Below are 22,263 nucleotides of genomic sequence, written 5' to 3'. Positions count from 1 at the left end.
TCCTTGCCCTCTGTTTGTACATAATAACATCATGAGACCTCATCCATCAATTATTAACCCATGTCCCTGGTCACCTCCTTTCCTTCTGGGCAGGACATTGGGGTTTATGACTGTGCCTCTCCGCCTACCCAGCAGGAAAACAGGTAGAATTCAGCAGGTTGTGGCCTTCTGTGCGGTGGGTCAACCTCTTACCAAGGTGATGCTGTGGGAACCACACTACTGACTGGCTGAACCCACTGGGTTTTTATGAGAAGACATAGATATTTTAATCAGCTTCAGAAGTGAACTGCAGGACCTATAAATATATTTTAAACATGTTTTTAAAATGTAGCTTCTAGGCTGGGTGCAGTGGCTCACATCTACAATCCCAGCACTTTGGGAGGCTGAGGCAGGAGGATCAGTTCAGCCCAGGAGTCTGAGACCAGCCTGGGCAACATAGCAAGACCCCATCTCTTAAAAAAAATGGCTTTTACATGCAGACACCATCCTGAGGATGTCTGGTTTCCAGATGGATTTAGAGGGGACATGAAGGCTGCTGTCCCCTCTGAGTCCTGTGGCTTAGCTGTGTTCTCTGTGGCTCTAGCCACAAGAACGGGACTGTTGGATGACCCCCAGAGAGAGGCGGGTACTAGCCCCCCAACAGGAAGACCTTTCTAACAGATGGAGGAATGTACACAAGCAGGTGTCAAACGATCCTAGCTCAGCCTTGGCACATGGCAGGATCCAGATCTGGCAAAGGGAGGCCAGATGGATCCCAGACTCTTTCTGAGTCAATGCATCACACATCCCTAGAATATACCAGCCTCTCCACTGCAGCAGGGCCTCTGAGCTTGCTGGGCCCTCTCTAGTGAACGCCATTCCTCAGGTTTCACTCATGGTTGGTTCTACTTCTCCTTTAAATCTCAGCTTTAATGGCACCTCCTCCGGGAAGCCTGCCTGCGTCATCCGCTTGACAGGGATCCCTCCATTTTTCTGTCGCAGCCCTCGTTTAATTCCTTCGCAGCGCTGATTGTAGACTGTAATTATTTCCTTTGTGCATTGGTTTACTTGTTATTTATTATCAGTCTCTTACACTGGTCTGTGAGTGCCGCAAGGTCAGAGACTAGAGCTGTTTTGTTCTCCATTGCATCTTCAGCACCTAGTACAGTGCCTGACACATTCTAGACACATTTGTTGAAGAAATGAATGCATTAACTTCAAAATTAAATTGCACTCCAAGAAGGAGAGCATTTAGAGATTTTTCTCCTTCATTCAACATTTGAGTGCTCGTTTTTTATTGCAAATACAATCCATCTTATTAAATGTGTATTCAAATTTGGTACATAATTTTTGATCATTTTCATATAGATATACATGCCTTTCATTATGGTCAGACCTCCTTACAAAACAAACTTTGAGGGACTAACCAAAAGCTATCATTGTCCTGAAATTGTGCCTATTTGTTGAAAAAGGGTGTGTCATCATCTAGAATGTGTAAACTTTGCCACTACAGTGTTATCCTTTGGGGCAAGTTTTGATCTGACTGCATGTTGGTAGCCGGCCCAAAGAGATGTACCCTGGAGCTTGGGCCCAATCAGGTTCTCCAGGAAGCTGCCTGCAGTGAGCACTGACACAGACACAGGGGGGTCCACCTCAGAGTATGACCCCCAAGAAGTGTCATGGGGCAGAATTAATGTTGACTCTGGTGCCTGGATCCCCCCACTGTCTTCCCATGGCTACCTTTCATCAGTGAGCCCCTCTTTCTTCTGTCTCCAACCTTGCTTCTCTGCTCTCTTTTGCCATCTGCATAGCAGTTTGCTCAAGCCTCTTCATAAAAAACAAAAACACAGGCTGGGTGCGGTGGCTCACGCCTGTATTCCCAGCACTTTGGGAGGCCAAGGCAGGTGGATCGCTTTAGGTCAGGAGTCTGAGACCAGCCTGGCCAACGTGGCGAAACCCCATGTCGACTAAAAATATAAAAAATTAGCTGGGCGTGGTGGCACGCACCTGTAATCCCAGCTACTTGGGAGGCTGAGGCAGAACAATTGCTTGAACGTGGGAGGCGGAGGTTGCAGTGAGCTGAGATTGCACCACTGCACTCCAGCCTTGGTGACAGAGCAAGACTCAGTCTCAAAAACAAAAACAGAAACAAAAAACAAAATCTTTCACATTACCCTCAGCTTACCATAACCACCACACATACACCCTTCTCTCATCCCTTTATGGCTAAATTTCTGAAATGAGCTTAAAAAAACCCTCCACATCCATTCAAGGATGTGTTCAGACATAAGTAGGGATATGACATAAAGTTCTGGTCTTCCAAAGGTCTTTGAAACTCGTATTCTGAGCTCTAGTCTGTAATAGGCTTCTGTACTAGTCTGGCTCTAACAGTCACAGGTGAGGCAGGCTAACAATCATCACTGCTTGCTAGTGTGCACAACCTGAGTAGGCTGGCCGAGAAGTTGAAGCTAGGGACTAGAAAGCACTGGGGTAGCTTTGGCAGGACCTGAGCTGGACTTTGAAGAGTGGATGAAATTTGGAAAGGTGCAGAGGAAAGAAGAGGGCATTTGAGCAGATTTTTTCATAACGGCATTTGTGAAGGTGGGTTGGCATAGCCTGTTCTTAGGCTCAGGGAGCTGGCTGAAGCATGGGGCAGGCTGGGGCGGGATGTGGGGGCCCTTGAAGACTTTGACAGGTTGGGGCACTTCAAGGCCATGAAAAACAGCTAGGCTGTGCTTTGTCTTGTTGGGGTGGGGCAGGGCATGCTAGGGAGAAAGGGAGTGTACGGATGGGTGGTGGGGTGGTGCCACCCAAGCCAGGCTATGACAAGATTGATCTGGTTACTGCAGGAGAGCCAGCCTGGCAGTGTAACAAGGAAGGCTGGGGCTGGTTGCCTGTGGGAAGGCTTTGCAGTGTGACATGGCAAGGGCCTAACCCATGGAAGCATGGGAGTCCATGACCCACTAAGGGCAAAGGATAGGCCAAGCTGGCTCTGAGTTGTTGAGCCTTGGAGGAGCGGGGCCCAGGTGTTCTCTGATGAGGCATTCCACCATCAAGCTGTAATCTAGGCCATAACACATCCTCTAATTGCAATATTGCAAAAAATATATGGACTGTATTTGAACCCTGAAATTTACAAACTGTTAAAAAGTTATGACCTATTTGGAAAAATTTGAATTCTAATTGGATTCGGTAATCTTAAGGTATTAATTGTTAACTCTCTAGGTGTGGTCATGGTACTGTGGTTTTAAGAGCCCTTATGTTTTAGAGAAACATACTGAAATATATACAGATGAAATATATCTGGATTTGTTTCCAGTTATCCAGGTAGATAAGGGGAGAATGGGCTTAGCATAGATGAGGCAGGACTGTTTGTGAATTGTAAACTGTCCAAGCTGGGTGGCATGGGGTTCATTTCACTCCTCTCTCTACATTGTATACATTTGAAATTTTCTGTAAAAACATTCTGGTCCTTGGATAATGCAGGTCCTACACCCTGGGCCTCAAAATTCCCAATCGGAAATCACGAGAGGCATTTTGAGCTGTGCCATGTTAATCTCTTGTTACCTTTCAAAACAGGAATTCTGACCACTTCTGTTTTGCCTAGAGCAGGAAAAACGCATAGACAGGAAAGAAATAATGCCTTGGCTTTATTTAGAAAAACAAACTGTGAAAGACATGTGATCCTCCTGTATCACGATCATGGCAGGAGTCCAACCAACTGGAGAGGCAAAGTCAAAACTCAGAAGAGCAAAGGCAAATTTTTAGCTGGAAATAAATGCTTCTTTTAGAAGAGTCACTCCCAGTGGAGGATTTCTGGCAGTGGAGCACTTGGCATGAGTGTGAAAGCTGACACTGAGTTGGAAAATGGTAGCCCAGGGTGTAGCAGCCAGCATAAGGCCAGCACTGTGCAGTCACATGTCACAGCTCGGGGAACAGAAAGGCCTGCTGTTGTCACCTCTGATATTGGTTGTCCCGGTGCCCACCCTCATGGCGCCTCTATCTCTCACATGCCACAAAGACAGGAGGCTGCTCTGACAGTGTCCCCAGCTATGCAAGGCGGGGACACCCACTAGCCTTTACATGCTGGGGGAGGGCCCTATGAAATTCCTTGGCAGGCCATCTCCCAGGCTACAGGGCAGAAATCAGATTTCTTTTTCAATTAGTGCCCCCAAACAGAAACCATTTGCACACAGATAAGCTAGAAAGCTAGGAGGGTACATTTTGAACCTGAGCAAGTGATCTCATTTTTCCTCCTCTTTTTTGAGGAGAAGAAATACATGAGGGAATTAAGGTGGGTGCACGTTCCCTGGGAAAGGAACAAGCATGAAACAGGTGTTGAGAGTTCAGCTTAGTAAACATGTGAGGGCCCACTCTGTGCCAGGCACTGTGGGAAGTGCAGCGATGGATGAGCCGTGGTCCTTGTCTTCAAGGACAGCGTGGGGGAGCCAGGAAATTCCAGGTGCACAAAATCTCCTGGATAAATACTGAAGGACACATAAGTCCTGTGACCCAAGCAAAGTAACTGTTACTTAGCCAAAGTCAAACTTCGGGCAAATCACTTAAATCTCTATTTTTCACCTATAAAATGGTGCAATTCTGCCTTGCTTACCCCATAAGGTTATAGAGTTATAAGGATCAAAGCTACTACAATATAATAACAATGAGGAGGAGGAGGAGGCGAAGACAAGGCTTTCTTGACCTTGCTGACCTACAGACCTGTGACTGGTACCCAAGGATGAACTCCACTGTGGATGGCAGCCAGGACCAGGGCAGGTTCCTGATGCAGATGGCTGTCTGATCCCAGCCAGTCCTGGAGCACCGGTGCCCTGTGCCCTCATTCCCGAAGCTGGTTCCCCTGGGCACCTTGTCACATGCCCAGTAGCTGCCTTGACATGAGCAACCTCTCTGACTCATTCAAATTCGCCTGACAGATGGAGAAGGTGCTTAGTCCTAGTATTCTTAATAAATATCAGAGCTTAAGAGCCAGAAGGAACCTTCCAGAACATAGCTTCCACACACATCCCATCCCCACCACCACCCCCACCATTTGCACGAAGGGCAATGGAGGCTCCAGTAGGGAACATAACCCACTGAAGTGTTGGGACAGCTGATGCTGGAATCTCATTCTCTGGACTCCCCTGGTCCAACATAGCTGTTTCTCTTTCCAAGACAGGTTTTGCCAACACCAACTCTACTGCCTTTAATATCCTTAGTCTTTCCTGCCCCCAAATACCTTATTTGGTCCTAACTTCCAATAAAGCGTATTTAGAGCAAGAGAAAAAGGAAACATTCCCCAAGTCACATTTTCCCAAGCCCTCTGTTCTTTTTCACTCTTTGGTAAAATGTTTCCTAAATGCCCATGAGGGCACGTGACCCTACTTATAATATGGGTTCACAGAGACGAAGATGAGGGGTCCCTATCTTCACGAGGCTCTCGTTTAGCGATCAGTAAAATGCCCTCTTGATGAAACCTTTTTGAACCTCCACTGTGGGAAAAGAAAACCCTTCTAATCCAGTTCCCTTTAGTCATGTGTGCAAAGAGAAAGCTTCTCATTGATGCATCTCTTTACTTCCTGAGTTTTTTGCATTCATGCCTGGCTGGCAGCTTCCGCCCTGCTGGCTGTGGGCCCAGGCAGTATTGTGAGCACAGAAAAGGCTGGCAGCCTCACTTAGGGAGTCTTACCCTGTGCTGTGTCTCTTCCTGACCCTGGGGTTCTACATGAGGCCTCACGGTTGCTTCATTCTGCTCCCCACTGCCCCTAAAGCATTCGGTTTGGCCCCCAGCTGAATAATTGTCTTACTCCAGTTTGGCCCTGGAGTGCCTGCTTTGATATCCTCCGGCCTCCCTCTTCCCTAGTCACCATCTTGGTGTAGCTGAGTTACTTTGAGGCCTTGAAAATAAGAATAGTAGAGCTCAGCAGAGACTCTGCCATGCCCAAGTGAGAAGACTGGTGTCCAGTGAAAGGCTGGACTGGAGATTCTGCAATTCCGTCATGCTGTAACATTTCTGAAAATGCATAGCCTAAGGTTGACAGCCTGAAAAATCAGTGGGGTTCCGATGTGTGTGTCCAGACCTAGAAGTAAGAACTAACTAAGCCTGGGACCAACGCCTCATAGCATTTGAAATGAACCTGGGTACCAAGTATCACTTCTGATTCTTCCCACTCTCAGATACGGTCCCCTAGTTAGAGAGCACAATGTAGGGGGTTGGGATTCTGTGGGGCCAATATAACATTTACACCCTTGTGAAACAGTGCAGTGGTCTACAGAAGAATTCCCAGAAGAGATGGTGTTCCTTTCCCTTTTCTCTATTTACCCACCTTCCTTGTGTTGAAATACTGATGAACGGACCCCAGATGGCAAAGCTTGATCCCCAGCTCTGATAGAGCCCACAGGACACCCTGGGTCTACCCTAACGAGCCATGACATGCCAATTCTTTGCTTTTCTGGAGAAACCTTGGCCTGAAAGTCTGTTTAATTACCGTGGAGATAATCTTTTAAACATAGATTTACATTCTTTAAAGACTTTTTCCCTGTGGGAGTAGGAAAGTTCATCTGCACATAGCATGTTTATTTTCATTTCCAGGGGAGGAACTGCTATCTGGTAGTTAGCAAGAAGCTTGAGCCCTGGAGGAATTTCTTTTTTTAAGTCTGTTCCTCTTCACTGATAGTGTGTCAATTATATTGTAATAATTAGTTTATAGTGTGGTCATATTTTTTTCCAGCTTAAACTCTGCACTTCACTCTGTGATTCCAGGCCTATAATTATTTAACATTTGTCAATCATCCCTATCAGATTGGGTTCTATAGTTACTCTAAATGTGGGTATCAAGAGTCAATGTCCTCAGGGGTTTCTCTTCAGGAAGGTCATACTTGCAAAGCCAGCAGCCACAAAGACCTATTTAGGTTGGTGCAAAAGCAGTTGTGGTTTTTGCCTGAAAGGAATGGCAAAAACCGCAATTATTTTTGCACCAACATAATACTTGGCACTGTGGTCAGTAAGACACTAATTTTTCCCACCTGGGGTGGCCCCGCAGATTTGCTAAATTCTTTCCCGCTAAAATGCCAGCTTGGATGAGCAGGGGTTCTATTGTATTCAACCTGGCAGCCCCAAGACCCAGAGTAATTCCTGGCTCATAATAGGTACTGGCTAAGCAGATGCTGAATTGCTGAAAGTCAACAGGTCTTGACGTGTGTGTCAAATAGGAACAATGTACAAAATAAAGCAGAGTTTGGTGGGCTTCTGGCTCTGACCTGGGCAGCCCTAGTCCTTCTTTCCCCACATCACTTAAGAGCAGGTGGTCCTGAGTGGTTGCTGGACCTGATTCTGGAGGCCAAGACTGAGCCTTGAAGATTTACCTCCGGGGATTCAGAAAAGAGGAGAAAAGGAGTAATTGTATTGAACAGAGAATTAGAAGATAAGGAAAATCCCTTTGTGAGAAACTCTAAATCTTGAGCATGGATCTCTGTGTCCAGGTCCTGATGGGGAGAATAGCTGGTCCAAGAAGTACCCGTCGTGTGGGGGCCTGCTGCAGTCCCCCATAGACCTGCACAGCGACATCCTCCAGTATGATGCCAGCCTCACGCCCCTCGAGTTCCAAGGCTACAATCTGTCTGCCAACAAGCAGTTTCTCCTGACCAACAATGGCCATTCAGGTGAGGGAGAGGCCTTGGAGACCTGAGGGGTATGTCTGAGTCTCCCTCAGCTGCCGGGCCTGTCCTTTTCCATCTGGCAGGGAGGTGTTCCGTGGAAGCATCCAGGAGGAGGGGCGGGGCGGGGCGGGGGCGCCTTTGAGAGATTCCAGGAGCACTCTCTCCAGGGGATGCTGGAGGCTCTGGGCTCTGAGGGTACTGCCAGGGCCGCACTTCCCAGAAGAAGCACATCTCTCAGGATGGGGCAGGAGACCGGCCTGAGCACTGTAGTTCATTGGCTGTGCAGCTGGAGTGAATTCTGGACCATAAACGACTCAAGGAACCACACAGTTTGGCGGGGGGTACCCAGGCTTTGGAGTCAGACCAACCTGGATTTGAACTCTGGCTTGACTGCTTATGAGCCATGAGAATCTAGGTGAGAATTTTAGTCTCCTTGAGCTTCCATCTGGAAATGGACATATTGATGGACTGTGAAGACTCCTTGAAGACTGGAGATTATGTACGTTGGGGTCTGGCATACAGAGTGAAGTAAATGCTTCATAAATAGCAGTTATTGTTGTTGTTGCTATATAATTCTAAAGTTTGGAAGGTACTTCACTAAAGGTGTCTGATCCATCAATATGTAAATAAACACCCATCCGTTGGTCTAGTGTTAGTGTTTCTGGCATCACTTTCCAAGGTGAACCAAGAAGGTGCTGGTGCCACTGGAGTTGTTTTGGGGAAAAGGGAACATTCTCAGGGAAAGAGCCCAGGTGTCTGACCTTTAGGCTGCATCTCTGCTCCGCACCTCACTCCATCCTCCTGCCTCTCTCTGGGCTCCAGGGGGTGGCAGCAGGGGTGGAGGGAGCATTGCCTACCTGACTGCTCTCTGGCAGTGCACAGCTGGCCGGGGCTCTGAAGGCTGCTCCTCCACTCCCCGCAGTGAAGCTGAACCTGCCCTCGGACATGCACATCCAGGGCCTCCAGTCTCGCTACAGTGCCACGCAGCTGCACCTGCACTGGGGGAACCCGAATGACCCGCACGGCTCCGAGCACACCGTCAGCGGACAGCACTTCGCCGCCGAGGTAAGTAGGGCTGCCAGTCTGGCAGAGGCTGCTCTGCAGTGGGTGGTGTGGCACCCTCTCGACCTGGCTGCTGTGCAGATAACACCAGAGCATGGGACAGGCTGCCTTCAGGCTCTCTGCCCCACCTCTGGCCCTGGCACAAGGGGCGCAGCCACTCCACCAGCCTGCAGCTCATCTGCATTGTCCTGGTCCCTTTCTTCTCCTGAACATGCTGCGTTTGTCCCTGTGTCTTTTACTGAGTGATGCTGCTGGGGAGGCAGTATTCCCAGGGTGGCCCAGTGGGACATACATGCCCTTCTTTTAGACATTGCCTTCCTATCTGTGCAGATAAAAATCTCCTGCTGACTCACACTGGGCTCATTGTTCCCCCAAACTTCTCAGCCTTTCTTCATATGTCATGCTGTTTGCATCTTTTTGATGCTATCTTTCCTTCTCTGGGCATGGGTTGTGTTTAGAACATGGGGACATGGGTCTAGGGCCACTCTTCTACCTGGCCACAAGTCTAGGGGTTCCTGGCAGTCTAATGTGCAGGGCATCACGGCAAGCAGACTCACTCGGGACAAGATGTCAGCCAGCACAGCATCGTGTCATGTTGCCTTGAGAAGCTACTCCAAAATGCCAAAAGAAAATTAGAAGATGGGCAGAGCATTTGTCCTATGCAGTTGCAGGATGGGGTGGGGCAAGGAGGGGGTTGAGATGCTCCATTTTGGCACTCCAATAGCCCTGAACTGGGGGTGTGGCTCTGAATATTTACAGGGAAATACAAGCAGATAAATGCTGCTGACTGATCAGCCAAGGGAGTCCATGGTAAATAGAGACCATTCCCCTCCGTTCATAACTGCTGAACTGCTTAATGTTTCAGACTAATCATAGGTCTACTTGCAAGCATGGAAGGGATAGGATCTGGTTCAATAGGATGGTACCACTGGAGGTTCACATATTTCAGAGCAGGCCCTTCCCTGAAGCTCAAGAACTGAAATTTCCTCCAGGCTAATTGCAGTGTTGAGACTTCTGCTTCCCCCATGGGGAATAAAGAAGGTGTAAACCAAAAAGTGTCTGAGACTCAATCCATTTAGAAGTTTATTTTGCCAAGGTTAAGGACACATGCCCGGGAGACAGGGAGACAAGTCTGTGCCTTTCTACAAAGATGATTTTGAGGGCTTCAATATTTAAAGGGGAAAGGACAGACACTGGGGAAAGAGGGAGAAATGTTTAAAAGGTGTGGGGAGGTAAGAGGCAAGAGGTCGCATTCTTCTGAGTTTTTGATCAGCCGTTCACATGTGAGAGAGGGGTAGAGGAATAGTCACTTGTGCATTCATCTAGCTCAGCGAATCTGCATTCTTACAAAATAAAATCGACATGGGCAGAGGAAGCAATTAGATATGCATTTGTCTCAGGTGAGCAGAGGGATGACTTTGAGTTCTATCCTTTGTCCTGAACCCGTGAAGATAAGTTATCCATTTACATTGTCAGGGTGAAATTCAACAGAACTGTTTTAGGGTAAAGGCCTTGCGGCCCACAGTGAATTTCCTAGTGGGCAAAATGTGAGGTGTGTAGCTGTTTTATCTTTGTAGCCGTCTTATTTAGGAATAGAATGGGAGGCAGCTCCCAGCTTGACTTTTCTCTTTGGCTTAGTGATTCGGGGGTCTCGAGATTTATTTTCCTTTCACAAAGGAAGTTAGGGTGTAGATTGGCAGGGTTTATGTGTTTTAAAATATTTCTACTTCTTGTATTTTCTGCTATTAAGTCACAGCATCAGACCAAGAGTCTGGTTAAGATGGACCATAAATGCCAATACTAGAGAAAAGGCATCAGGGTGTCCCTCAAGTGGGTCCTGTAAGGAAGGACCTTGCAAGTGTAGTGGTTCTTTGGGATGGAGTTCATATAAGAAGATTCTGGTGGGGCGTGGTGGCTCACACCTATAATCCCAGCACTTTGGGAGGCTGAGACGGGTGGATCACCTGAGGTCAGGAGTTCGAGACCAGCCTGACCAACATGGTGAAACCCCATCTCTACTAAAAATGCAAAATTAGCCGGGCTTGGTGGCACATGCCTGTAATCCTAGCTACTCGGGAGGCTGAGGCAGGGGAATCACTTGAACCTGGGAGGCGGAGGTTGCAGTGAGCCAAGATCACGCCATTGCACTCCAGCCTGGGCAACAAGAGCGAAACTCCATTTCAAAAAAAAAAAAAAAAAAGATTCTTTCTATCTTAATCTCCTCAACAGGGAGCTCCTTTATGCTTGGATTAGTCTTCACTTCCTCTGAGCACAATAAGAAAAGTACAGACAAACCACAAGCTCAAAGGTCAGCTGTAAAAGGAAATAGGGGCTTAGGACCTCAGGGGTTTTAATCATACAGAATTCAGCTCTGTTTTTCAAAGTGATGCCAGGCCGAGATGGTGTGGGCAGTGTGGCAGACTAAGTCCTTTGAGGGGAAGATGGTGAAGTAGGAGCTCTGAAGAAATCCTTAATAGAGGACCACTTAAAAGAAGAAATAATTTGATATATAATTTTTTTTTAAATTAGAAGGAGCCACTTAAAGTTCGAAATGGGAAAATTAAGCTGTATTCAATAACATATGTTGAACTGTATTTATAAACACATGAGATGGAAAAGGATGAATGAAAAGAGAAAGAAATAGAGTTAAAATCTCAATATGTCATAGTCTCAAGGACAAAGAACCAGCAAAAATGCATGGGTTGTGTAAACCAAAAATAAATTCTAAGCCCCCCACCCCACCCACCTGCCATCTGAATGGACCTCTCCTCTTGACCAAGGGCATTCCAAAGTTAACATGAAAACTAGTTCAGGCCATGATGGGAAGAGAGAGTTGGACATGACCCATTATACCCTCCTCCCTTTTGGAATTTAGGAAAAGCCCACATTCATTAACATCAACACAGACCTTAGGTCTGATCAGAAATATTTACAGTCTATTCTCTCTGAAGCCTGCTACTTGGAGTCTTCCTCTGCATGATAAAATCTTGGTCTCTACAGCCCCTTATTGGAACCCAGACATTCCTTTCTATTGATAATAACTCTCAACCGATTGCCAGTCAGAAAAAAGTTAAATCTACCTATGTCCTGGAAGCCTCCAATTCGAGTTTTCCTGCCCTTCCAGATCAAACCAGTGTATCTTGCACATATTGATTGATGTATTATGTCTCTAAAATGTATCAAAACAAGCCGTGCCCTGACCACCTTGGGCACATGTCCTTATCCTTGGCAAAATAAGGGGAGGGTCTGAGAGACCTAACCTAGTCTGGGGGGCTGAGGGGGCTGGGGTTCTGTCCTCACAGTTGGAGTCAAGTCTTCTGCAGAAGCGACAGGCTCCCATGAGTCGCTTATCCCCTAATGGGTGGCTTCTCCCCTACTGCAGCTGCACATTGTCCATTATAACTCAGACCTTTATCCTGACGCCAGCACTGCCAGCAACAAGTCAGAAGGCCTCGCTGTCCTGGCTGTTCTCATTGAGGTAAGAGATATTTAAAAGGTTCTTAGGTGAAATTTGAAGCAGGGATGAGATTGGGATTCCACCTTTTGTTCCATGCATACCTGTTGATAATCAGCTGTTCCTGTATCGACTCTGTGTCAACTGCAGAGCAGGGGGTATCCCCCTGTAGTGCACCTTCTCTCTTGGCCTGGAGGCAGCACATTCTGTGCCTGGGCAGCAGAAATGGGGAATGTTCTTTGGTCCATTGGAAAAATGGGCCCCAACATCTAGCCCTGTTGCGTAAGGAATGGAATTGCCCAGTTGGGGAGGACCTGTGCTGGAAAGGGATCATCAGACTCCATCTGCCCCATCAGATGCCTGAACTCTTGATACAACTCCTGCCATCCAAGCTCCTCTAGATCCAAGGGACCTCTAGATCAGTGGTCCCCAACCTTTTTGGCACCAGGGACCAGTTTCATAGAAGACAATTTTTCCACGGACCATGGACCAGGGAGGGAGATGGTTTTGGGATGAAACTGTTCCACCTCAGATCATCAAGCATTAGTTAGATTCCATAAGGAATACACAGCCTAGATCCCTTGCATGCGCAGTTCACAATAGGGCTTGTGCTCCTATGAGAATGGGAGGCCTCTGCTGATTTGACAGGGGGCGGAGCTCAGGCTGTAATGCTTGCTTGCCCGCTGCTCACCTCCTGCTGTGCGGCCCAGTTCCTAACAGGCCACAGACCAGTACTGGTCCACAGCCTGGGGGCTGGGCACCCCTGCTCTATATGTACCCTGGAATGAATTCTTTTTTTATCCCAAGATAGAGGAATGTCTTCTGATTGGCTTGCATGTTTTTTTTTTCCTAATGAGGCAGTATGTACCTCATTTCCCAACATGCTCATTTGTCTGACGTGGCTTTTGTGAACTCAGAGCTCCTTAAGTTCTGTGTGACATGGATGTTAGTCAAAGCCTTCAGGCTCATATCTGGATCATCAAGAGCACACACGGTACCCTATGCCCCAGGACATTCAAGCCCAACTCCTTAAGCTGAAAACAGGACGTCCTGAGATGCAAGAAGGCAGGACCATTACACTAACTCCCAAGAGCCTAATGATCCATCATAACTGTCCGGTAAAGTGGATCCTTCAGGCAGTGGTGGCAACATACCCACAGCTTTGCCCTTCTGATAGCAATCGTCAATCCTGGCTCACCCTAACCTGTTCTGTCCCAGTTTAACCTGCCCTGTCTCTGTTGCAGATGGGCTCCTTCAATCCATCCTATGACAAGATCTTCAGTCACCTTCAACATGTAAAGTACAAAGGTGAGGGTTCCTTGTGTGCATATTCACTCTCTGATGGAGAAGGAGGTAGTCAGCCCTGTGTGACTTTAAGAAAAACAAACACAAGGGGCAGGTGCTGTCTGTGTTCACCAGGTTAAGAGCAGCAGGTTGTTGAATGATGTTGCAACCAGATCCTGGAGTTAGATGGCCCTGAAAAGGGCTAGTTCATGTTTCTAGGCTCAGTCGCTTTGTTCAGCTGCACTTATGCTCTACGGAGGGAGGCTGACACTATCACCTCTGCAACATGTCTCTCTAGGCCAGGAAGCATTCATCCCGGGATTCAACATTGAAGAGCTGCTTCCGGAGAGGACCGCTGAATATTACCGCTACCGGGGGTCCCTGACCACACCCCCTTGCAACCCCACTGTGCTCTGGACAGTTTTCCGAAACCCCGTGCAAATTTCCCAGGAGCAGGTAACTGTCGTGCCAGACTCAGCCAGAGTCCACGCGGCACCTCAGTCCCCATCGTCCTCCATATCACAATCAATGACTTGATTTCCTCACTTAGTTTCATTGGCAGCTCTTCAAAACCTCTCCAAATATCACAGGTGTCTGAAAGCACCGCAGAAATTCCAGGCTGAGCTTCAAAAGAAGTCAAGCGAGGCAAATGAATAGATGTCTCCTAGTTATTTATTTTAAAAAAAAGCTCTAAATCTGCATTTGCTAATATATCCTCAGTGGCTGGGTGGTATTCACTTCCCAGGCAGGAGAGAGCCTGGTTCCTTTACAGGGCAGAATAAAGACAGGATCAGATGAAATCATTTAAGAGATGGGATTGCAGCAATGACTAAGTGAGGGTCCCTGCCCCCAAGAAGCTCAAGGTCTAGTGCAAACTGGGGAACAAAGTCCTTAGCCATCACCTCTAAAGCTTCTTATTTGATAGGAGATGAGAGAGAAGAGTAGAAGTCTGTAGGATCACCCGCGGGTTAGTGACAAAGCTGAGACCCAAAGTTAGGCCATCTGAGTTCCATGTCACCGCTCATACCTGTCCTCCACAGCCTAAATTCATGAGAACAAAAATGGCTCCCCAGGAGACGGGGCTGGGGCCAGCACTACACCCTGGCTCGTAGCCCCACCCCAGCTTCATGCGTCCAGGGCAGCCTCACAGCTGCTCCTCTTTACAGTAAGCTTCTGCTCTGAGTCACCTGGTAAATGGCAGCAGGTGGGTGGACAGGAATGAGGACGTGATGAACCAAGAGATGGATGAAACATGTGGGGAAGCAGCAACATCCTACCTCAGAAACTGCCTTGGGAACGGGTTATATAATCTATGCAGGTGCACGAAAATGCCATGGAACCCGCAATCAGATGGCCTGTGAAACTCTTAACTCCCTCGTTTATTCCTTCTGATATGACCATCAGAACAAGCCCTGCGACCCTCTGGTTGAGAGCTGGGCTCTAATTTAAGTTCATGAGAGGAACTCAGTCTCTGTGGGAGGTTAAGGAGCACTCCATCACCCCAGGTTTCCCTCCACGCAGGGCAGATTCCAGGTATAATTGGAAACTAACAGCACTGCCTTTCCCTGAAGTCTCGGGTGCTGGGAAGATAAACCCAGCGCTGCCCAGCTCCCACTCACCCACAGTGGAGGGAAGCAGTTCTCTGGCTTTCCCTCTGCTTTCTAATATCTCCCACCCGGCCCCACAGAAGCTGGTTCCAGAGGCTTCTCCCAGGTGCAAGAGCAGAGAGCTAGCCTCTTCCCAGGGGATCAGGCGAGGAGGTCATTCTGCCTGCGGGCTATTTCTGCTCTTGCCCTCAGCTGCTGGCTTTGGAGACAGCCCTGTACTGCACACACATGGACGACCCTTCCCCCAGAGAAATGATCAACAACTTCCGGCAGGTCCAGAAGTTCGATGAGAGGCTGGTATACACCTCCTTCTCCCAAGGTGAGGAGAGGCAGTGCTGGGGGGAGGCGGTGCGGGAGTGTGGTGCCAAGACATTGGGATCTTCTGTGAATGCAGCTCTGGCACTGATGCCCTCAAGAAGTTGGCTGAGAGCTCCCTGGCTGCCACGGGAACCAGGTGCCTTGTGAGAGTAGGTGTGGGGCTCACTGGGGTCCCCCTTCACTGAGTCTTTGCAGAGAAGCAAAAAGCCGGGGCCCCCAGGCACATGGACCAGAGCACTCTTTAAGCCTGGGAGTCTTGCACAGATGGGGAAGAGAGAATTCCTTGGGGACTTCTCTGTTCCAGACAATGATCCCTTCTCTAAGACACAGGATAGGACCCTTTCCATGAGATCAGACTTCTAACTTCCCTCCCTAGGCTTTCTTGGCATCAAAGGCTGCAGCCAGCCTATCTTAGGCCTGGCCAGGTGATTCATGCACCACCACCAAATGAGCAAGAATGTTCCTATGTTAGATGTAAAACAGTGAGCGTAACCCACATCCATGTCTAATGTAGCAGGGCCTATTAGGCAAGGAAGCACCCTTGTGCACTGCATTTTTGTCTAACCTCCTTGGAGCTTGCATAAGCACAAGCACATAAGTTCCCAATTGAACAAAACTTAATAGCTTGGTTTCTTCCTAATGCTACAAGGAAGCATTAGGAAGGTACAAGGGCTCGGTTCTCCCTTTCACAGTTGTAACCAATAACTCCCCAGTAGGACATTAACCTTTTTCCTTGCTCAGTGCCTACATCAACACTGCTGGAAACTGGGCATCAGGGGAAAGGGGTGAGGGAGCACTTTTGGGGCCCACACCCCTCTTCAGACCTCTGAGTTCACTTTCAAGCTCACTTTCTTACTGTAGATTCTCGACTGGTTCCCAGCTTGGGAATCTTCATGGCTGGTCTGTGCAGTTCCATTTCATCCCCAGCATCACGTGTAGACCAAACCGGGCCTGGCGTTCATATTTAAAGATAACCCGTTCTCACCTGCAATCCCAGCACTTTGGGAGGCCAAGGCAAGCAGATCACCTGAGGTCAGGAGTTCAAGTCCAGCCTGACCAACATGGTGAAACCCCATCTCTACTAAAAATACAAAAATTAGCCAGGCACGGTGTCTTGCGCCTGTAATCTCAGCACTTTGGGAGGCCGAGGTGGGTGGATCATGAGGTCAGGATTTCGAGACCAGCCGGACCAACATGGTGAAACCACGTCTCTACTAAAAATACAAAAATTAGCCGGGCATGGTGGCACGTGCCTGTAATCCCAGCTACTCAAGAGGCTGAGGCAGGAGAATCGCTTGAACCCAGGAGGCAGAGGTTGCAATGAGCTGAGATCACACCACTGCACTCTAGCCTGGGTGACAGGGCGAGACTCCGTCTCAAAAAAAAACAAAAAACAAAAACAAAAGATAACCCGTTAACCCATTTGTCAGAATCTGCTCTCCTCGTCTCACCTGGTGCACTTTTTTGGGTTCCTTTCTTATTATATGAGGTTGTAACGATCACCTCCTAAACTTAGTTGAACATATGGAGACTGTATTTGAAGGCCCTTTCCAGGAAGCTTTAGAAACTGACCCATCCTTACGGTCAGGATTATGTCATTCTCTGTCTTTTCATGAAGAACTGCCCAAGAATTTGTCTTTTGTGTTTTCTTCTCTCCAGGTACAACTAATTAAGATCATTTCCCTCTTTCCTCAGTTTCTCAGTTGGAAAACAGAATCTGTGAACAGTAGCCTTCCTGAAAATTCAAAATCCATGTGATGATAACTAACAGTTTCTTTTCTAGGAAATGAACTGAGTGCATGGAATTATCCCTGTATATCTGTTATGGATACAACGCTGTCTTTTCTCATTCTTCTAAGTGGAGAATGTAGTATCCAAGGGTTAAATGGAACTACTTCAACTCTTAAAACCAAAAACATAAAAACTCTGCCAGGAGATTAGGAACTTTGCCCACATAGATCAGATAGAATTTTGCTCGCGATCCCAGGACCCCATTGCCGTCTCTGTTCTCTGAGCTCACCTATGCACACCCAGGGAAGGGGTGGCACATATTCTCCTTACAGTCAGGAGGCCTAGGTTCAAGGCCTGGCTCTGCTTCCTCCTGGCTGCATGCTGTGGACAAATCGTGTCCCTTCTTTGGCCTTGGTTTCCTCAGCCACAAAATGCCAGGTAATCCCAGCTACTCAGGAAGCTGAGGCAGGAGAATCGCTTGAACCCGGGAAGTGGAGGTTGCAGTGAGCCAAGATCATGCCACTGCACTCCAGCCTGGGGGACAGAGTGAGACTCTGTCTCAAAAAAAAAAAAAAAAAAGCCAGGTTGGATTAGGTGATCTCATGTCCTTTCGGTGCTAATATGTTGTGATGGTTAAGCGGACACTAACAACTGCCAATCCTGACTTTACATTGCAGGGACAGTGTTTGAGGGCAGTTACAGAGGATCAGAAGAAACCGGGCAGGAACTTGACTCTGACATCCAAAAGTAACCCCCGCTTGTAACGATGGACTATGGCATTGGGGATAATTAGCCATCTTCTTAGACCGGCTTGTGTCTAAGCAGCTGCTTGTAGTGGGGCAGCGTAAGCAGGTTTTTAGCCAAGCGCTTCAGTAGATTCTCCCAGTCTGGATAGGGGAGCTTGAGGGGCCTCTAAGCAGAAGTCTGGAGACCAACTCCCAGCTTAGGACGTCAAGATCAAAGCCCAAATGCAGCGTTGCCACTGCTCTTCCTCCATGGTTTGCCCAGAGCTGGTGCTTCCACAAGCCCAGGCTGGGACCAGCTTTCTCCTCTGAGTGAGACTCTGTGGCAGTCCAAGGAAAACCTGTCCATTTGGAGGCTGATTATAGAAGCTTGGCCAGAATTCTCCCCTCCCTTTCACTTCCCAAAGACACAGGCAGCAAGTGGGGCTGCTTCCCAAGGAGCAATGAGGAGGCAGCCCCAAAGGGGTGAAAGCCCAAACCTCATCTGCCCAGGGGGCTGCATTCACGAGGCCTCTCTTACCCAGCTCGGAGCAGGCCTCAGACTGTAACATGATGTTTCAGGTTTATGGTATGAGACTTTGTCAGTGTGAACCTTGAGCAGTTTGGACTCAAATTGTAGCCTCATCCACTGAGGCATGTTTGTAATTAGGGTCTGGCTTAGTCAGGGCTTTCTCTGGAAGTTAACAAGAACTACAGAGTCAGAAAATTCTGCCAGGAGAAAAGTGATGTTTAAAAAATTGTCTAGGATGGCCGGGTGTGGTGGCTCATGCTTGTAATCCCAGCACTTTGGGAGGCTGAGGTGGGAGGATCACATTAGCCCAAGAGTTTGAGGCTGCAGTGAGCCATGATCACACCACTGCACTCCAGCTTGGGTGACAGAGTGAGACCCTGTCTCTTAAATAATTAAAATTTAAAAATTAAAAAAAAATTCCCTATGAGAGAAAGTACATGGACTTTGGGGAAGGATCTGAAGTTTAGCCAGGTTGGGACAATTTGGATTGAATCATTTAACTTAACCCTGCTATTTTCCTCAACTGTGCTTAGAAAAGGGGTACAGGACCTGATTTCTGTCCTTAAGAGGTTTATAGTCCAGCTACACCTTAGCCTGGGGGCAGAGTTTCTCAACCTTGGCACTATTGACAACTTAGGCAGGATAATTCTTACAGTCGGGGGTGTCCTGTGTGTTGTAGCATTGGCAGCACCGTTGGTCTCTACCCAGTAGATGCCAGTTGCCCCTCCCCAGTTTTAACAGCCAAAACTGTTTCCAGACATTGCCAACTCTGTGCAGGCAGGAGGGGCAAGTTTTCCCCTGATGGAAAACCACTGCCCCAGGGTTTCTGCGGCCCAGAACTCATTGTTTTCACTCATGTCATAGGAGTCTGGAGTTTTATATCACATGCCCTGGTCTTCATTGTTTTATGGCATGAACATTTCAGTGTGATGATGGTTATCCCTGAAACAGTAAGGCTGAAGTTACTGAGGCAGAACAAACCAACCCAAGAGAGACCTTGTTCCCCATCTTCCTTTAGAATTCAAGTATAGATTCTTTTTTATATGATTGGGTAAGACCAAGAGACGTAGCGTGAGAGAGAACTGTGCACCCTTAGGAGTGTACAAATCCTTTATCAGGGGTGCAGATGCCTCTGAAGTAGCAACTTCTTCAGGATCCCCCCTTTATTCTTTTTCTCTCTCCCTTTTGTATGAGTTTTTCTCTCTTGTATGTTATGTTTCTTGTTGCCTTTAGTTAAAACGTCCACTCTTTATGGAAAAGTGAAAGTCATGTCAGGCACTTTTTTCCATTCTTAAAAAGTGCCTCTTCCATTGGCTGGGTGTGGCTCATGCCTGTAATCCCAGCATTTTGGGAGGCCAAGGCAGGTGGATCACCTGAGGTTGGGAGTTCAAGACCAGCCTGGCCAACATGGTGAAACCCCCTCTCTACTTAAAAAAAAAAAAACCAGCCAGGCATGGTGGTGCATGCCAGTAGTCCCATCTACTGTGGAGGCTGAGGCAAGAGAATCACTTGAACCCAGAAGGCGGAGGTTGCAGTGAGCCAAGATTGCACCAGTGCACTCCAGCCTGGGCGACAGAGTGATACTCCATCTGAAAAAAAAAAAAAAAAAAAAGTGCCTCTTCCAAGTGGCAGTTGGAAGATTTGAGCTGAAGGAGAAAGCAAGACTCGTCCTCAAGGTGGGCCCCTGGGAGGGGACATGTCCTCGGGCCAGTTCGGGTTTCAAGTCGGGTGCTCTTAGTGGGAAAGGGGAAAGATGGCAGAGGCAGGGGGACATCACAGGGGCTCAGGCTTAGGGCTTTGGCCTGGTTCTTGGTTCCTTTGAGTTCACCTCCTCCTAGCCAATGGCACCAACACTGGGCCCAGATGCTGGGTAATAAAGCAAGAGCCCATCAGACAAAAATGCTAACACCATCTAGCCCTGTGCTCAACATGTCAGGGCCATGGAAACTTGAGGGACAAAAGGAAGCCAAGAAGTTTCTATAATCACATAATTAATGGGCTTGCTCTAAGCAACTGCATGTCACCCACCAGAGCCAGCTACGGCACCCTCAGACGAGGGTGCCAGGCAGCAAACCGCAAGGGCAAATCTATAGTCCTGCAATTAGGATCTGCTTAAGCCTAGACCTGGGCAATTTTATGAAACCTTAAAAGGAGGGAGAAGGAAATCATACATGGCTAAGATGGCTAATTATCTAATTTTTTGAGGCTAGAATGCATGTGTTATCATTATTGACCTTGTATTTCTTAAAGTTTCTATTTATAAATAAAAGCTATTAGCTGAAAGAATATCATTGATTCTCCCAAAGGATCCAAATGATTAGCCAGCATCATTTCCACCTTCAATTGCTGGTCTGGGTCAGAGGCCAAACAGTCAGGAGCACTGGTCCAAGGTGCTAAGAAGTGAGGTCCTAGTCCCTTTAACACACCACATGTTTCCTGAGCACAGTCCGAGTTATGCGCTATGGGGGACAGAAAACCCCATGGTGGGTGTCATCTTGCTCTTAAACACAGCCCGTGGCACTGGGCAGACTATGTTCAGGAAAGACAATGGGAAAAGGGGCCGGGCAGACGGCTGGACCCACCCTTGGTGATGGGGCCCTAGCCGATCCTTCCACATCATCTCCCCACAGCCCCATCCCTGCCCTCTTAGCCTCAGCCCCCAAAACTGTAGGGCAGATGCTTTCAAGTACACACACTTGATGTCTGGGATGCCCCCTCCCTCCTCCATCTGGAAAATTCTTTCAAGACCCAACTCTAATCACGTCCTCCTGGAAGTCCTCCCCATCCCTCTAAAGGTGACTTAATCTCCCTCAGTGCAGCCAGAACCACGTCTCCATCTCTGTTATGTTACTTGACACACCATAGAGTAATTATTACCACACAGCAAAGACGAACAGAAAAAGAACAATACGTACATATTATACACATACTACAAGCTCCTTAAGGCCAGGGATGACTGACGTGTTACTCATTTTTATGCCTGGCATGGTGTCTGGCACTCAATATAAGCTTGTTGAAAGAATGTCCCTGACCCATCTCCAATTCCCTCGCCTCGTCAGTGTCTTCTCTGCAGAATGATTTACACATAAGCCTGGCCAGTTGTCACCTTTTAGTTTTATTGTCTTATTTTTCTGTGGTCTCCATTTGCTAACAATGTTAAAAATCAACCCATTTGTTTAAGAGAGATTAAAGATCAGAACTTAGCTGTCAGTTTTGAAGGTCTGGGAGGAAGTTGCCTAGAGATGCTGTTGTGCCTTCTGTAGCTCTGCCTTGATAGGGATCAAAGGCCCCCGTCCCGCCACCCATTCTTTCCCCAGGGACAGTGAAGACAGCTTAGAGTGCCAAGCACCAAGTGCCAGCATTGTAACCTGCCCCTGAGGCTCTGGGATTTAGGCCCTTCAGAGCAAAGTGCTGTCTGCAGGGCCTGCATTCCTGCTATCTACAGGCAAAGCCCTCAGTCCCATCACAGCTGTATAAAACCAGTTCCCCCATGTAATCTGGTACTATCTTGTTGGCAGATTTCTTTGTAGCAATTCTTGTTTTGGGTTGCATAGCGTTCATAAGGAAAACTCCGCAGTTAAATATGTCCTCTGAAGATGGCTCCACTCTGTGGTGAGGGCATCTTCCTTGTCTGGGCAAAGCATCGTCTGAAGATAGCACTGGATTTGCAGTTTCTTGATTCCCTGATTTTTTATTAGGTGTAATAATAAGGGGGTTTTTACCTTCCTAACAGATTTTGTGTATTTAAACTATCAAACCCCTGATAAATCTAAACTCTCTGACCTTTTACAAGGCTGGAGGTGGCTAAGGATATCACTACATAACATGCCATCTATGTAAACAGTGTGTACTTTAAAATAATACTTGAAAAGGATTATAGTCCACAGTCAAACAGAATTGTAAATAGAGCCAGAAAAT

General features: G+C 47.7%; 1 protein-coding gene across 2 annotated transcripts in view; it reads left to right on the top strand.

Annotated features, from left to right (window-relative positions):
• Positions 1–22,263, top strand: part of CA12 (carbonic anhydrase 12) — a 58,556-nt gene that overhangs the window by 27,845 nt on the left and 8,448 nt on the right. For both annotated transcript variants that reach the window (XM_055362532.2, XM_004056307.5), the window contains exons 3-8: positions 7,459–7,638; positions 8,558–8,700; positions 12,080–12,175; positions 13,396–13,459; positions 13,734–13,891; positions 15,235–15,361. In XM_055362532.2, coding sequence (XP_055218507.1) covers positions 7,459–7,638; positions 8,558–8,700; positions 12,080–12,175; positions 13,396–13,459; positions 13,734–13,891; positions 15,235–15,361 — 768 coding nt within the window. The remainder of the gene's footprint in view (positions 1–7,458; positions 7,639–8,557; positions 8,701–12,079; positions 12,176–13,395; positions 13,460–13,733; positions 13,892–15,234; positions 15,362–22,263) is intronic.

This window comes from Gorilla gorilla, chromosome 16 (assembly GCF_029281585.2).
Source record: "Gorilla gorilla gorilla isolate KB3781 chromosome 16, NHGRI_mGorGor1-v2.1_pri, whole genome shotgun sequence".
In the NCBI taxonomy this organism is placed as follows: domain Eukaryota; kingdom Metazoa; phylum Chordata; class Mammalia; order Primates; family Hominidae; genus Gorilla; species Gorilla gorilla.
This window is presented reverse-complemented; position numbering and strand designations above follow the sequence as displayed.